This window comes from Pseudochaenichthys georgianus, chromosome 13 (assembly GCF_902827115.2).
Source record: "Pseudochaenichthys georgianus chromosome 13, fPseGeo1.2, whole genome shotgun sequence".
Taxonomy (NCBI): Eukaryota; Metazoa; Chordata; class Actinopteri; order Perciformes; family Channichthyidae; genus Pseudochaenichthys; species Pseudochaenichthys georgianus.
Window position 1 is genome coordinate 31,815,339 of NC_047515.1, and position 15,729 is coordinate 31,831,067.

The 15,729-nt window shown below is 40.2% G+C and overlaps 1 protein-coding gene across 1 annotated transcript in view; it reads left to right on the top strand.

Moving 5' to 3' along the window:
* Positions 1-2,928: 2,928 nt before the first annotated feature.
* LOC117457346 (cGMP-dependent 3',5'-cyclic phosphodiesterase) overlaps positions 2,929-15,729 on the top strand; it is a 183,391-nt gene continuing 170,590 nt past the window's right edge. The window contains exon 1 of the mRNA XM_034097375.2: positions 2,929-3,378. Within this exon, the coding sequence (XP_033953266.1) occupies positions 3,320-3,378 (59 nt within the window). The 5' untranslated portion in view covers positions 2,929-3,319. The remainder of the gene's footprint in view (positions 3,379-15,729) is intronic.

A 15,729-nucleotide genomic window follows, 5' to 3' on the forward strand; every position in this document is an offset into this window, starting at 1 on the left:
ATTATACATTTGGGTAAATATATATTCTTTCCCACGGAAAGTATGGCGAAAAATAAATGTCTGCTCATTATGATAAAATTGGAGTCATACGACTTTCAGTTCAGTCACTACCAACAGTTGCTGTCATTCATTAATTGGTGCTACTCAAGTGCACATTTTTAAAAAATTGTACAAAATACCTTTTCCTGTTGTTGAGGGTCTCTTGCAGACATTTGCAGACCCTAATCCCAGCAGAGGATCTGTTTTGACTGATCTGAATCTGGGGGCCTCGGGCACATGAGTCCTGCTGGACAGATACACACTGATACATATTGAGGCAATGCTGAGCACATCTGAGCGCGCGCGCGCGCGCACACACACACACACACACACACACACACACACACACACACACACACACACACACACACACACACACACACACACACACACACACACACACACACACACACACACACACACACACACACACACACACACACACACACACACACACACACACACACACACTCTTAAACATGACATGAGAATAATAAGGTTCAAAGACTTCCTTATGCTGCTGGAAATCACTTCTCATGACTCCTTACCTTCATCCTCACTAATTTCTCCCCGTCTGTATTCCCCCCCTCCATGTTTCTTTGTCTCTCTTGGTCTTTTCATCCCTTGTAATTGTCAGCTGCTGCTAGGTGACCCAAGATGCCTCTAAAAGTGCACGGCTTCTCTCACAATGCATTGTCCCTCTGAGGCTCTGTATTTTATGCAGTGTGTCATAAAATGAGGTGACACATGTCTCCGGCTGGTGGTTACCTACTTGACAACAGGAGGAAGAGGAAGAAAAATATGATCTTTAGTCTTTATAAATGCCCCCTTTTAAAATGCTTGTTTGACATTAGTTTGGACACGATGTTTTAACACACATAAATCTAAATATATAAAACATTATGGGGATGGACTAAGACACTGGTAATGTAGACAGGAACAACAGATCAGATTTTTCTCTTTTGCAGTGACATAGTCTGGCTTACATCAGATTGTATCTGTTTAGACAGCAACATGTAGCTCATCCACATGTAACAAATTATAAATAAACATTTTCTTGGGGAGATAGTAACCACCATAGAGGATAATAAGGTCTTCATTCTTTAGAGTTCATACATGTCACACAAATTACCCAATTCATCAAATGAAGGACCTATAATATAATCAAATACAAGAGACATATCACATGTATGCCAAAAGAAGATGCATCCACAATTATTATTAAATCATAACCCAGTCTAAATAAGGTAACAGTATTTTGAACATTTGACTGTGTGGTTTCCCAAATGGCAGTCGGCACCCCTGCAATAGGTCACATGATGATTAATGGGATGGTAAAGGAACCCTCTTGCATTTCTTTTTTGGACACTGATTTCTGTGTATTATTGAGTAGCATATTCTTTCATTCTAACAAGGTAAAACAAAGTGACCAACCACATGCATTGCCACGGCTCCATTTTATATGTTGTGGTGCTTGTTGGGAACCCAGGAGACGTCTGAACTTTCTATATTAGCATGTGAGAGACATTGTTATTGTTATGGACAAGTGATCTATTTTCATGACATATCTACTTGGCTGCTATATACTAATGCAACATTTGCGGACTACATGGTAGGAATTTTGGTGTGTCAGCAATAATAATATCAATAATATTTTCTACATGTAATTAAGGAGTGTCCGTTCTAGTGTTGTACATATTGGACCCCAATAAATCTCTCTGAGACACTTAATGGAGTGTTTATGGTTTTTATTTATGGTTGTAGCTGTTTTTTTCTTGCAATGACATTAATTAATGATTGACCTATATTATGCACATTTCCAGTCTCGGTCCCTCGACTTGCCAAATAGCAAAACAGAAGCAGCATAAAGATATATTTCTCTGAGTCAAAAGATAAAGGAAAATATGAATCTAAAAATTCCCCAGCTTTACATTAGTGTAACCCCCCTACCAAGCTGAAATCACAACAAGTATGTAATATTCTACAGTACTGGATTACCACTATAACTCCAATAATAATTGGAGGCCCTGCTCATTCACACAGGTGTTAACAGTTATGGCTGATTAGTCCTGCTCGGCTTGGGGTTGCGTGGTAGAAATGTCCAGAGGTCACCAAACTCACTTACCAATAATATTGATAGAGATGATGATGCTGAACAGAAACAAAAAATCAGTGTTAGGTGGTTGACAGAGCTGTCAATCAATCACAGTCTGCACAGCTCGAGTGGAGGTCTAATCAGGCAACATGATTGAGAACACCTGTGTATGTGGAACATGGCTGTGAGTTAAATGTGTTCCGATCTTCCTTTTTAAAACATAAAATACTGATTTTCTGTTTTTCTTGCACGACTATGTTGTCCTAAAATTCTAACTGGGTCTTGAGAATGTAAAACACCGGACATCTGAAGCCACTTGGGGATATTTATAGGCCTTGAATGTCAACAAACATGTAAAGGGCTCCTGTTTCACGAGGCATAGCTCTTGTAGTGAATCCCTGCTGTTTCCTTGTCTGTAGTGGGAAGGCCATATAAGGCAGAAGATCTGTGTTGGACCTTGAGACCTGTGTCCTGAGATAGGCACACTGCAGTGTAGTGCAACATGTGGTTTTACAGTGGATCCCTGTCAGCACTATAGATCTCCTCTGTTTGGGAAGACAGAGAAAACTACTTCAAGTCATTATCTCAGATGTACAGTATGGCTATACAGTTTATGAAGGAAGAAGAAGAAGAAGAAGAAGAAGAAGAAGAAGAAGAAGAAGAAGAAGAAGAAGAAGAAGAAGAAGAAGAAGAAGAAGAAGAAGAAGAAGAAGAAGAAGAAGAAGAAGAAGAAGAAGAAGAAGAAGTGTGCATGGTGGGAGTTGTGTGAAAAAGCGCAGCTGGGGTGGGAAGATACACCGTGAAAGTTGCATTTTTACAACACGACTTTCATTTTCACGGATGAAGTGGTGCTGTTGATGTGTCCATGTGGTGTTAAGCGTTAAAGTACCGTCTGAGTGCCCTCTCCCTCTCTCTCTACCTCTCTCTCTCCCTCCGTTATATCCTCGCTCACCATAGCGCGAGTATCAGTTACCGGGTCCCGACCAATCCCGGCACGCTGTCAGAGCTCGAGAGGAGACAGCAGACGGAGAGAAGCAGACGCATACAGAGGGGAGCAGACCCTCCAACCTATTTATCCATCCGACCACCGGCTATCCTCCTTCACCCAGCACACAGGCAGCCCCCCCACTTCCTCCCGACTGCAGCTGTTTGGGTTAACCGGGGAGGTGCGAGGCAGGATGCGCCATGGGACAAGCGTGCGGACACGCGCTCCTCTGCCGTAGCCAGCCACCGTCCTCCGAGATGTAAGTGTGTTTAATAACTATTTCTGTGAGTTGTATCTTCTTGCCACTTCAGTACACACTGGACGAGGCACATTGCGCTTAGCATTACGCCAGATATTAACACAGCCTGATGGAGTGTGTGTGTCACCCTGCTGGGTGTCGTTATCCCCCTGACAGAGGCTCTGAGGAGCCCAGGTGAACCGTTCAGCCGGCTGTCGGTGTAAACCGGTGTGTGTAGCTCACCTCCATCACACTGTAATATCTGTCGATAGTCTGCTCTACAGAGAGCTCAGTGACCTTATCGTGTGTTCCAAGGTAATCATAACAGCAGCTGCTCTGATAGACATACTCTCCCTCTAATATCCCTGCTGGGACTGATACAGTTCATGCATATAGCCCTCATAATTACTTTCTCTCAATTGCTATGTTCATGTGTTTATGTAAGGGATTACTTTGAGCAAACCACTTTATTCTAAAGTACTGTTTGGCCACTGACAATCCAGCCATTTTAAAACAAGGCACCCTTTATAAAAAGTCTGTAATATGCTGGAACTTAAAGCATTATCAATAAGTTATTACAACTTTTTTACAGATCAGTTATAGGCAATTAATAAAACAAGCTTTTGGGTTCACAGGTTGAGTTTAAGTATTCTTACCTTGTGAACACTGAATCAAAATGTTTGGTTATTACCCACTGACTAGTTTATTAACTGATTACCAAACCAGAGATACTCTTTAACCCATACAAGATTATAAACAGCAGCTAAAAGAATGTGTTCCAACCTGGCAACGCAAGATTTCTTACCATTCTTAGCATTATTGGTTAAAAACTCATCCAAGGAGCTTAGTTTGAACACAATACTTTGATTCAGGAAACCTGTGTCCATACCCGTGAGAGACCAAAAGTCACACTCACTTTTCTTAATATATATCTATGTGTTAAATAATGTAACACAACTTATTTTAAGCCAGGTAATGATCTTTTACATAACCAAGTTAAGAACGTCATTTCGTAGGAGACAGAGGAATGGGGGATTTCTCTAGTTGTTAGATACTTACCTTTATGTGTAGTTTGACACACCAAACATTCATCTTCACACTTCTTAAAACCAGCCTTTTTATAGCGTTAATGTTCATTCTAAACCCTAAGGCTGTTTTCCTTGTTCATGAAAAGTTGACATTTGGGAGATAAGGAGTTTTCACATAGAAGCAAATGTGTGATGTGGATCAAAGGAGCCTTTCACAATCGTATTAATGCAATGAAGCATCCCAGCAATGCATCCCATCTCCATGCTTATAGTGTTTACTACCGTATGTGTTGAAAACGTCTCGGGGTTCAAATAGGTGGTAATTGTCGCAGCTGTTGTGTTGTTGTCCAGTCTGTGCTGGTTAGTCATGACTTCTCAAAGCGACACCTCTACAGGAAAAAATACTTTTGAATGTCAGGGCCAGAAGTGAGTTCAGCTTATTAACTACTTTAGAGCCATCTTCATTTTTAAACAGGTTTTTTCTGTAAAGTTTGCCAAGAAAACACACAACGCCTGCTTATAAATGAAGTGACTCATTTGCACTGAGTCGAGTGATTATGATCAAAACACGGGTCTGATCAAACTGCATCCACCTACTATGCTGAGAGCTTCCCCCAGGAGGCATCCTGATGTCTATACCCTGTGCTTTATTTTAATGATTAACTTCCCTCCATCTCTCTAGTGGTTGAATAGCATCATTTGCAGCTTATAACATGTGATGCCATTATACGCTGATTGCACAAAATATTGGAGACATTTCCCTCAGATCAAGTTTCAACCCCTTTTTGCCTCAAAGTAAAAAAGAAATCCTAATCGAATGTGCTCCTCCTTTACTATTGGTTTAATTTCAATAAGGGAAATCACTGGGGGATAATGTCTTTTATTAAAGGAATGGTCCACTCATTAGATAATTAATCAAAACTTCAGTATTTAGTGAAACGTTATGTTTAAACCATACCCTGAAGAAATCAGCGATATTCCCCGGTAAATAATGATTTTATAGCTCTTTTTTATCAAGACCTGTATATTCCGTCTGGCCGCCGCCATGTTTGCCATTTTCAGTAGTCACGTGATGGTCGTGACGTCATCCATGCGTTCACTTTGTCAACACACGGAAACATGGTGGAGTATTTCAGTTCGGACTCGTCAGCAGAGGAACAAGTTTTGACCAATGTGAAGAGATTGGATGGGGGAATTCAGCCATACATATCAGTATGTCAATACGACACCCTCTGTCCTAAGACCCTCACATCGTACAAGGAAAAACTTCCGAAGAAAACCCACAGTTTAAAGGGAACATGGGAGAAACCTCAGGGAGAGCAGCAGAGGAGGGATCCCTCTCCCAGGACGGACAGACGTGCAATCGATGCCGTGTGTAAATTGAAGAGATAATACATTTGCAACATAGGTAGTCCAAATGTTTGGAAATGCATGTGTGTATAATGGGAAGATGATATAAGATACTATATGTATGCATGTAGTACCACCCTTGCTAGCGATTCCCTCTCTAGTTTAGCATACTCAGCTTCGTTGTCCCTGGCCATAGAATCACGATTTTATGGTGCCGGAAAAACTGGGGGGAAATACACACTAGCCGGTACTACGCTATATGGAAAGGCCACCAAAAACTGTCCTGGCCTGGACGTTGAAACGGGGCTAGCCGCTGCAATGGAAATGCGCTATAACATACCTTATTCTTACTCCGAGCACTACTTCTGCTCCTCCGTCGCTTCACACTTGCAGAGGGCGATTTCTCTACTGGCCGAACTGGTGTCCTGGTCGGTGATGACACCAGAAAGACCGATGGTACTGCATCTCCATTGAGTAATGGTTGTTCTTTAAATCCCATGTTATGTTTGATCATACTCTCAGAGTAGTCGTCCGGAAATGTGAAATGTTCGCTGCATACATGAGCCTGTAAATCTCTCGGTTCGGGCCGGCCACATTTCGCTAGCCACTGCCTCCAAATGTACTTCTTACGCTTACCTTTTGGCAACAGATGGAACCGAGCATTCCGTGGATTGTTCCTATCCGAATTATGGCAATATTTCGCGATACAGTGAGGCATATTTGAAGAGAGAAACTACAGTAAATAACATGGAGATCAACGTGTCTTCGAAAACCAAACGCATGGATTACGTCACGTCCGGGAAATGGCGGCGCCCACAGTGTTGATGTTATTTCGGTATATAATCAGTTTAAAATCACTGATAATGTCATCGGATTAAAAAAAAAAAAAGAGAGACTGGCAGAGACTGGTTTGTTTTATCGGATGATAATTTAAAAAAAATGAGTGTCATGAGCATACCATTCCTTTAACGTCACCAGCGCCTGTCAGTAAAAAATCTAAGCTTCTTACATTGGGCATTTGTTGGCCATTGTAGGAGAAAATAACCGGAGTTGTGCAGGGATAATGAGTCTGCCAGGTGGACGTCAGTGATCTTTCACATACAATTAGTTTCAGGAGCTGGTTTCCCCTCAAGCTGGAGTGTCTTTTGACTTGGGGACTTAGCATTTGTGATCTGTTAAGCTCACAAAGTGTGATGCTGTCATGAGATACACAAGAGTCAACGTCATGCCTGTATCTTTCCGGATATGTTCCAGAGACACATCCACATCCTTTTGTGTTTCCATCATAATGATGCTTTTCCCGATCCTTGGGTTGTAGCTTCAAGATCCAGTTATCCATCACAAGTATTGACCAAGTCTTATAAATCACATCCATGAAATCAATCTGAGCTTGAACCTCTGTTCTTCCTCGCTTTGTAATTGTTTATGTTCTACGTGTTTGCTGTTTGAAATTGCGTTTTGAAGACGACACGTTAATATTCAATGCACTTCGTTTACCATGCTATCATTTTAGCAGTCGATGGTGTGCCAGAGGGTGAGCATGTGAACGGTCTGCAGCCTGAAAAATAGTGCAATTTACTGGACTGACGCCAGGAAGTCCGATCCCCAAGCCTCTTGCGGAACACACACACACACACACACACACACACACACACACACACACACACACACACACACACACACACACACACACACACACACACACACACACACACACACACACACACACACACACACACACACACACACACACACACACACACACACACACACAAAGCAATGCACAAAAGTACATGGCAGCAGCAGAGTTGTAACCTGATTCTTGATGAGTGAGTGTGTGTGTGTGTGTGTGTGTGTGTGTGTGTGTGTGTGTGTGTGTGTGTGTGTGTGTGTGTGTGTGTGTGTGTGTGTGTGTGTGTGTGTGTGTGTGTGAGTGTGTATTTGTGTGTTTGAGAGAGAGAGAATGATAGAGAGAGGATGCTGACGTTGTAATGTGTTATCATCAGTAATGGGCTCATCAATACTAAAATATTCAGAGAGAGAAGAGACAGAGGGTAGAAGCAGATACAGGGGAAACCATTGTGATCTGCTTGCATTTATGTTTGTTTGTGTATCTATAGAATGTGTGTGCTTCAGCAAAAATATTTGGCTTAAAATGATTCACTGACTTACAGTAACTGCATTTTGATTATTCTCTCTGAGTCTATGAATATATGTTAAGTATTCAGCTAAATGTCCAACATATACACTCTAACTACTGAAACACACAGTATGTTTACTAGCCAGCAGTAGATAAACATAATGTACAATTTGTTTTTACAGACAAGATCACTGACTGTTTAACATTCAAATAAATACAATGTAGACATTAATTAAATGAAGGAGCTGTGCACATCCATGGCAGAAACTCCTGTCCTCCAGTTAAAGTGCAAATTAAGCACATCATTTTTGGTTGCATGCCCCCATTAATTTTCTTCATGAATATTAAGAGATGACTGGCAAAGCCTGGATGCCTTGAAACACTTTCAGCTGAATCGTCAGTTTGAAAGATGAGTACATGTTTTAAAAATAAATCTCTTTCTATCATAATTAGTCAGAGGTCAAGAGTGTGAGAGAAGATTACATGTGTGTTACAAACATTCAATCTTCTTTCACACTCTCACACCAAGCTTTACATTCTGCACATCACCACTGGCATATTTGTGATATAGATTAAGCTTTATAGGGCTTTGATGAAACAGCAGCTTTAATCAATTAACTTTAGGAATCTGGGTTTGGGGGTCTTAAGTGAATCCAATAACTGGTCAAGTGTTTTGTTCCTGATTGCAAAGAGAAAGCTCTGCATTTCCTCCGGCTCTGATTTGCGTCTCTGGCTGGCCATAACAAACTGAAGGAATTAGGAAGGATTTATTTTCTCAGAAACATAGTTTACCAGAATGTAACCACACATTGAGGTTATCATGGAGAGATAACCTACAATACAAAATAGATAACAGACCTTCCCAACCCTGCTACACGTACTGCTCTTGAGTTTCATAAAACAACGTGCCACTAATAGGCTGAATTAGAACAGTATAAATAGTTTTAGAGTTTACATCTGTGCATTTAATCCTGTGGCTAATTTAAAGTTGTCAGCACATCTACAAAGTGTGTATTTAGACTGGGGAGGAAACCGGAATGCCTGGTGGACACACATGTAATTAGTTATTTAACGGTTAAAGTACAGTCTAATATCTTAAAGCATAAGGAGGCAACTTTAAAAAAAATTGTGCTGCAGCTGAAGGAGCGGCGGTTAATAATTACTAATTTATGAGGAGTTTCTTATGGAAGTCCATGCACCATGATGGTGGGAAAGTCTGGTTTATATTCAAGTTAAATCAAGAAGGAAATGCAAATAAAAACAGGTGCACATAGCGTGGGGACTTAATCTACATTACTGCACCAAATTGATTCAACCTAATGCGCTTTATACATGCCGTAACAAGGCCTTACTTTACTCTGCGTGTGTAGCTGGAGGGAAAGAGATGGATGCATTAATTTAGCAATGCCAACAAGCGGTTTAACATTAATGTTAAATAGAGTGTACTCTATGTAATGAGATGTAAAACAACTTTCCATGTCATTAACAGAGTGGACATCCATGTAATCATTAGCTTTAGCTGAATTTAGTTTTTTGAATACTTTTCTTTCAGCGAGTACATCCCCAACCTGGACAGCTCTGAAACACCCTACTGTATGAATACCCTCAAAACATTCATGTAATATCTCTGCGGAAGTGAATGTGTGCTTTTCCAGAGTTATATCTAGAAACTGCTTAATATGATATGCCATCTCTGCTGCTTCTATTGTGGGTTCAAAACAAGAATAGAAAACCTAGCTAGCTGGTAACTTGTGATGTCTGTTTCTCACCTCATTAGGAAGCGTTATTTTAAGGACGGAGGATAGACTTACAGTTAGTTTAAGATTTCAAAAGTTAAAGATTAAAGCTGCAGCTTGTTTCGTGTTGTGTCACAGTGAGAGGAAGGATGATGAATAGCATACTGTATGATGGTCTTGGTAAGAGTACAGCTCCAGGGAGTGAATTTAAGTCAATACAATATTCCCCAAGTGTGTGGATGTGTGTGTTTGTGTGTTTGTGTGTAAGCCTTGAGGTGTCCTAGGGAAATGAGCCAGACAGCTCCCATGGTTCCCGGCTTTGGCTCCTGCAGCTCCTGTCAGCCTTCTTATCTCTATGGACTGTTGCCACAGACAGGTGTTTGTGTATTTGTGTATGTGCGTACTTGTGCGTGTGTGCGCAACAGTGTATATATGGTTATATTTGTGTTACTGTCAGTAATCCAAGGGACGGCCACAACTGCGTGTGTGACTGTAATTTAAATGTCTTTTTATCAGCAGCTACAACTGGTGTTAGAGGGAAGTCAGCTGAGTTTGTCTTTAAGTTTGGTTTATCTGGTGTGACACTTCAATGCTTGAATGCATTTACTACTTACGTTTGAAGGTCATTACAATTCCAGTGTGAAGAGCTACATCATTTTTACTGAAGGTGTGACTTTACTCTTTTGTTTTTACATGCAACCATTTTGTGTCTTTCTTCAGACAGGAGGAAGGTTGCAGGAGACACAAACACATGCTTACTTCAAAGTTGTTAAGCATCTATTGTTGTTGTTCTCTTTCTCTTTGTAGTCATGTTATATGTCTTTATGGTCATTGTGTTGCTCTTCCTGGCTGGTACATGTCTCTTTAAGTGGCATTTTGCAAGCAAAGACCAGGGGGCTCTGACACTGCCTGCCCAGTAGGTCCATTCAGTAATCCAACCATTCGCACAAGGTCATTGCTACAGTATAAAAAGCAGAGAGGGCTATGATTTTAGAGTTTATATATATTATAACTACGACAGGGTTTATACGTGAAAATGACCTAGTATCTGCTATCTTGTTAATATCTGCACTTACACACTTAGCAGTAGTCAGAGTAAATCCAGAAGTGGAATTATATGTGGAGGAAAAGAGACTATTGAAGGAAATGTTGAAAATAAGTAGGAGATTAAAATGACACAAAATGACTGGAGTAGATTATTTATTAATCTCAAACTGAGAGACACAAAAAACTCTTTCACACAGCTCCAAATTTCACAAATTGACAGTGGAGTGAGAAGAGCTTACTTTTTTCACATCCTGTTTTTCATTCTTGTAAAAGCAAAAGGTGTTCATTTTGTACAAATGAGCTCAAATGGTCAGTGACTCCCATGACTCTGTTTAGATTATTTGTTTGTCATTTTCAGTATGGGTTCTTTTCTTCATGTAATTATGTTTTTCTAAAGGTTTTACTTACTGATATTATTGCTATTCATCATGCATCGCTGAGGTTAAATCCAGAGTTGTTGTTTCTGTTGTTGCTGCTGCTGTAGATTTAACAGATGTTTTCTCGTTTTGTACTTGTTTGAACATGGACATTTCCCTGTTATTAGTGTCATTGTTTTATCACTATAGATGTATCTGTTTGTTTGCCAAAGTAATATCGACGCTGTCACATGAGTTGCTATGGCGCCATTGTTGGCCTCTCCAGTAGAGTAGCAGAATGTGGCCCTGTGCTCCCGTTCCTCTCGCCCTCACTGCAGGGGTTTTTCTTATTGATCAGCTTTATTGATTGACTCACAGAGAGATGAAGCCATGACGGCAGTAAGTGTTGCATTTGGGACATTCAGGGGTTTGTGATCCTTGTAGAGCTCAATGAAATGATTCGTTCTACAGCATATGAACATGCAGACTTGTAGAGACACGCATACATTAACAGACAGCTACTTGTAGACACACACATACATATACTGTTTTATTATTGTATTTCTGTCTGCAGCCTATGCATCCAGTATTTTAACACACAGCTGATTGCCAAATGGAAAATGTTGATTTGGTCACATGGACTCTAAAATATTGACTGTTTGTGCTTCTGTCTGTCCTCCCCGTCTGTAAATGGCCCCTGCTGTTGAGTGTTCTGCATTGGTTTACTCATTTGTCACTATGTCCGACAGAGAGGGTGTGTACAACCTTCATCACCTCATTTGTATGCCACTGTCTCCATCCATCCATGTATCCTCGCCTTTTCATTTTCTCACCTCTCTGTCGCGGCTTACCACCTCTCCACCTTTGAAATCTCACCTGCCAGCCAGAGACAGAGAGGGGGACAAGTGCGACGGAGAAAGGAAAGGCTTGAGATGGCTTGATAGATGAAGGGCATGTGTTTGATCCAAAGAGTTGTCCAGGTGGCCTGGCAACTAATGGTGTCAGAGGTTACCCAACATATGGGCGTATTATAATTCGTTAGTCCTAAAGGTGTGTTTTCCAGTGTTGCGAATCAATACATTTTGATGTACTATTTTGTATGTACTGTACATTTTGTTTGTGACTGCTGCATTTGACAGGACTGCTGCACACTTTTGTTGAATTTTTTTCCAGTTTTCTTTCCTTCTCTTTTTTTTCTGGGATTATGGTTGCATACTGTTCATCATACTGTACTGTAGGCTGCACTTTGTCAAGTTTTAAAATAAGAAAGAATAAAAATAGATCGTGAGAATCCTGTTGCTTTAAAATAGTTTACAATTCCTCAGGGAGGGCGATCCACAGCCTGACCACAAAACCTGGTCACCAAGTCCATTCCTGAAAAATCACAGAGACAACGTTACTAGAAAACACTGCCATGTAAGGATTTCAATGTATCAGTAAAATATTTAAATTTGTCAAGAAACCTCACAGTCAATAGTGTACTGTATCGAACCTTGTGTCATGTTAGTCCGCCTGGCTGCTGTGATTTAGACTGCAGATGGATTTTGACCTTTTGATTAGTGTAAGAATACTAGAAATCACAGGAATTAAATGCCTATTCAAGGTTGAATGAAAATAATCATTTATAATCATTTAAGGGTTGAGTGTCTAAAATTACCCTCATTCTTTTTAAGTTTGCTTGATTTTGGAAGTGAAATGTTGAACAATGCACTTGAGGGTACAGGGGAAGTCTGAAGGGAAAAGTCATTTCAGTTTTTTTGTTAATCTGTGGCAAAGGAAGGAAACAGTGTTCTGTATGTGTGGACAATATGAAGTGTGTATATATAGAGCATCTCTACATGTGTGCATATCTTAAGGCGGCATCAAATTAATATAGCATGAATCCAGTATTTGATCCCTGAGGAATACCAAGTAAAAGCCAATAAATAACATGCCTCCTTTTGCAATCTCTAATTACAGTAATGTGTAAAGCCAACCCTTATAGACACACAGAAAACACTACATATTAGCTGATGAACATGATGATAATTACGGGATTGTTTTTGTTGTACAAGCAAACTCGCCACAGGCAGTACAGCAGCAAGTGCTGATGCTGCGAATAATAGCATTGCAAACATTCACACTGTATTCCAAACAACATGGAGGTATGCTGAGCTGCAGACAGACCCTCAGAGCTGGGATCATACGCACTCTGCACATGAGTCAGGCACACTATGGTGGTACACCAAAGACATCAAAGAGTCCTCTCAGAGAAAGCTGATGGTTTTAAAAACATGAAATGGACATTATGTAAACTCTAAATCATCTATGTATACCACACTGTCACAGAGTGCTCTTGAGTTCATTTGTTCCTCAACCAGGTCCGCATACAGATGGGCAGAAATGTTAAGTGCTTCTAGCAGAGGTTTTAAAGTTGCACAGTGTAGTATAAATCAAGTCACATTAATTGAACCGTGCCAGAGGCTTGATGCATTTACTTTAAGTACAGGTTTTGCAAAAATATAATCCTTTAAACATATATAGCTAGTCATTTTAAGCTGCAGAAAATCAACAGAAAATACTAGACTAAGAATGACGACATACAGACCCTAAACATAGATATCGCCTTCTGCTGTAAGCAACAATGGTTCTGTGTTATGTTCTGAATAATTATGAAGTATTTAGTATGGATGGAGGTAACAACACAGTATATGTGGTGATACATCATTTAAATAGTTCATTATATGACCTATTGATATTCCATTGGGGTAACTTGTCTGTTGGCTATCAATCCTAGGTTAAAGCTCATAAAAGATAGCTAATATTTTAATCATGCATAATTTAAGCCAATTTAAACAGTCTGTTATGTTCACAACAATTCACAAGATAACCAGAAGGTTGTTGATGTACACCAACAGCTTTACATTCTATAATTTGTACACCTATACAATGAAAACCTATTTATTTTTACCAACAACAGTTTGTTTTTAAGTGCCACACCTGTAGTGTTTTGGAGTAGGTTAACACTTAGGGTCGAAATGGTAGTGTCAGGTTGGAGAGTGCCCTTGTTTGTTTGACCTGTCGTTTCACATTTTAGTACACCCATGCAACACAGTGATAAAGGGACCATAAACTGCTCCAAAACAAACACAGGTTGTCCTTGAGCCTCGTAGCTTTCCAATAGGAACACACTCTGCCTCGAGCCACATATGTGTGGTAAAGAAACATTTGCAATTTACACACACACACACACACACACACACACACACACACACACACACACACACACACACACACACACACACACACACACACACACACACACACACACACACACACACACACACACACACACACACACACACACACACACACACACACACACACACACACACACACACACACACACACACACACACACACACGCGCACACACACACACACACACACACACACACACAGTCAGATGTATCTAATTGTTTGAAGTCTTGCGGAGGTGCTGGTTTGAAGCGGATGGAATTGATTTGCATTCAGACAGCATGTTCTCAGTCTGATTGGGTGTTAAGGCAGCAGCCCTGTGATATGCTAATTACAGGCTTAGGAGCCACCCTCTGACAATGTGTGGCTTGGTTCAAAATTGCACAATAACTTTATATAATAAGTATAAAATGAAAATGAAAGATATGTATTGTGTTCTGACAGCAAAATATGTGGATTGTGTGTATGGGATGTTTGAATGTGTACTAAATAACTGCTATCTTGTGTTTTGTTGTCCAATGGAAAATCTCAGATGGTTGATGGGATAAAATAATTACTAATGGTTGATTTACGTTTCTGAAAAACATTTTAACCCAGCACTAGCTCAGACTAGAAACCCATTGGATAATACATTTGTTGCTTGATGTATCTCTGTGCAAACAGTTTGCTGGTATTGACAATGACAAAGCCAATTCTATATTTCCACATTTTGCAGCAAGCCAGTTTGCTTTTCTGGCTGTTAACCCTAACTCAGGGTAGCAGATATATGTGAATGATATTCAAAAAGTTATAACAAAGTAGCTTGTCTGAATTGATTTTCCCAATTTTCTGTATCTTCAATGACTCTAACTGATGACCTTTCCCTTGTCTCGACAAACACACAGAGCCACTACTAAATATTCCCTTTTTAAATCAACTCTGGCAAAAAATGAACAACCGCCAACTGGGGCTCTGGCAGGGATCTATGTGCTGTTTGTACATGCGTGTATTTATGCATGTCTGCACAAACAGACAGTGCATATACATCCATGTACACAGCGCTACATGAGCGCCTTAGAAGAAACACCACACTAGTGTGTAATCAATCAACAACTTTATTAATCCCGCAAGGGGCAATTGGTTATGAGCAGCAGCTTGTGTCATGTACACAGGCAGGAACATACAGGAAGAAAACACATCATTATAATAATACACTATAAATAGTTCAAAGCATCACAATAATAAATAAATAAATAATCAAGTTAAAAGCCTTTTCAAGAATTTAAAAGTTTGAGTGCAGAAAGGATGAAGGATTTAGAAAAGCGATTAGTCCTTTGAGCAGGTAGAGCATGTCTAAAATCAATTATCAATTCCTGGGTTTTAGAGACATTTAAATCCAGAAAACTGTCATCACACCAGGAAGTAAAATCGGCAAGAGCACACTCGTGGCCTGATTCTGAGCCGCTAAGGAGGGACAAGAGGGCGGTATCATCAGAGAAT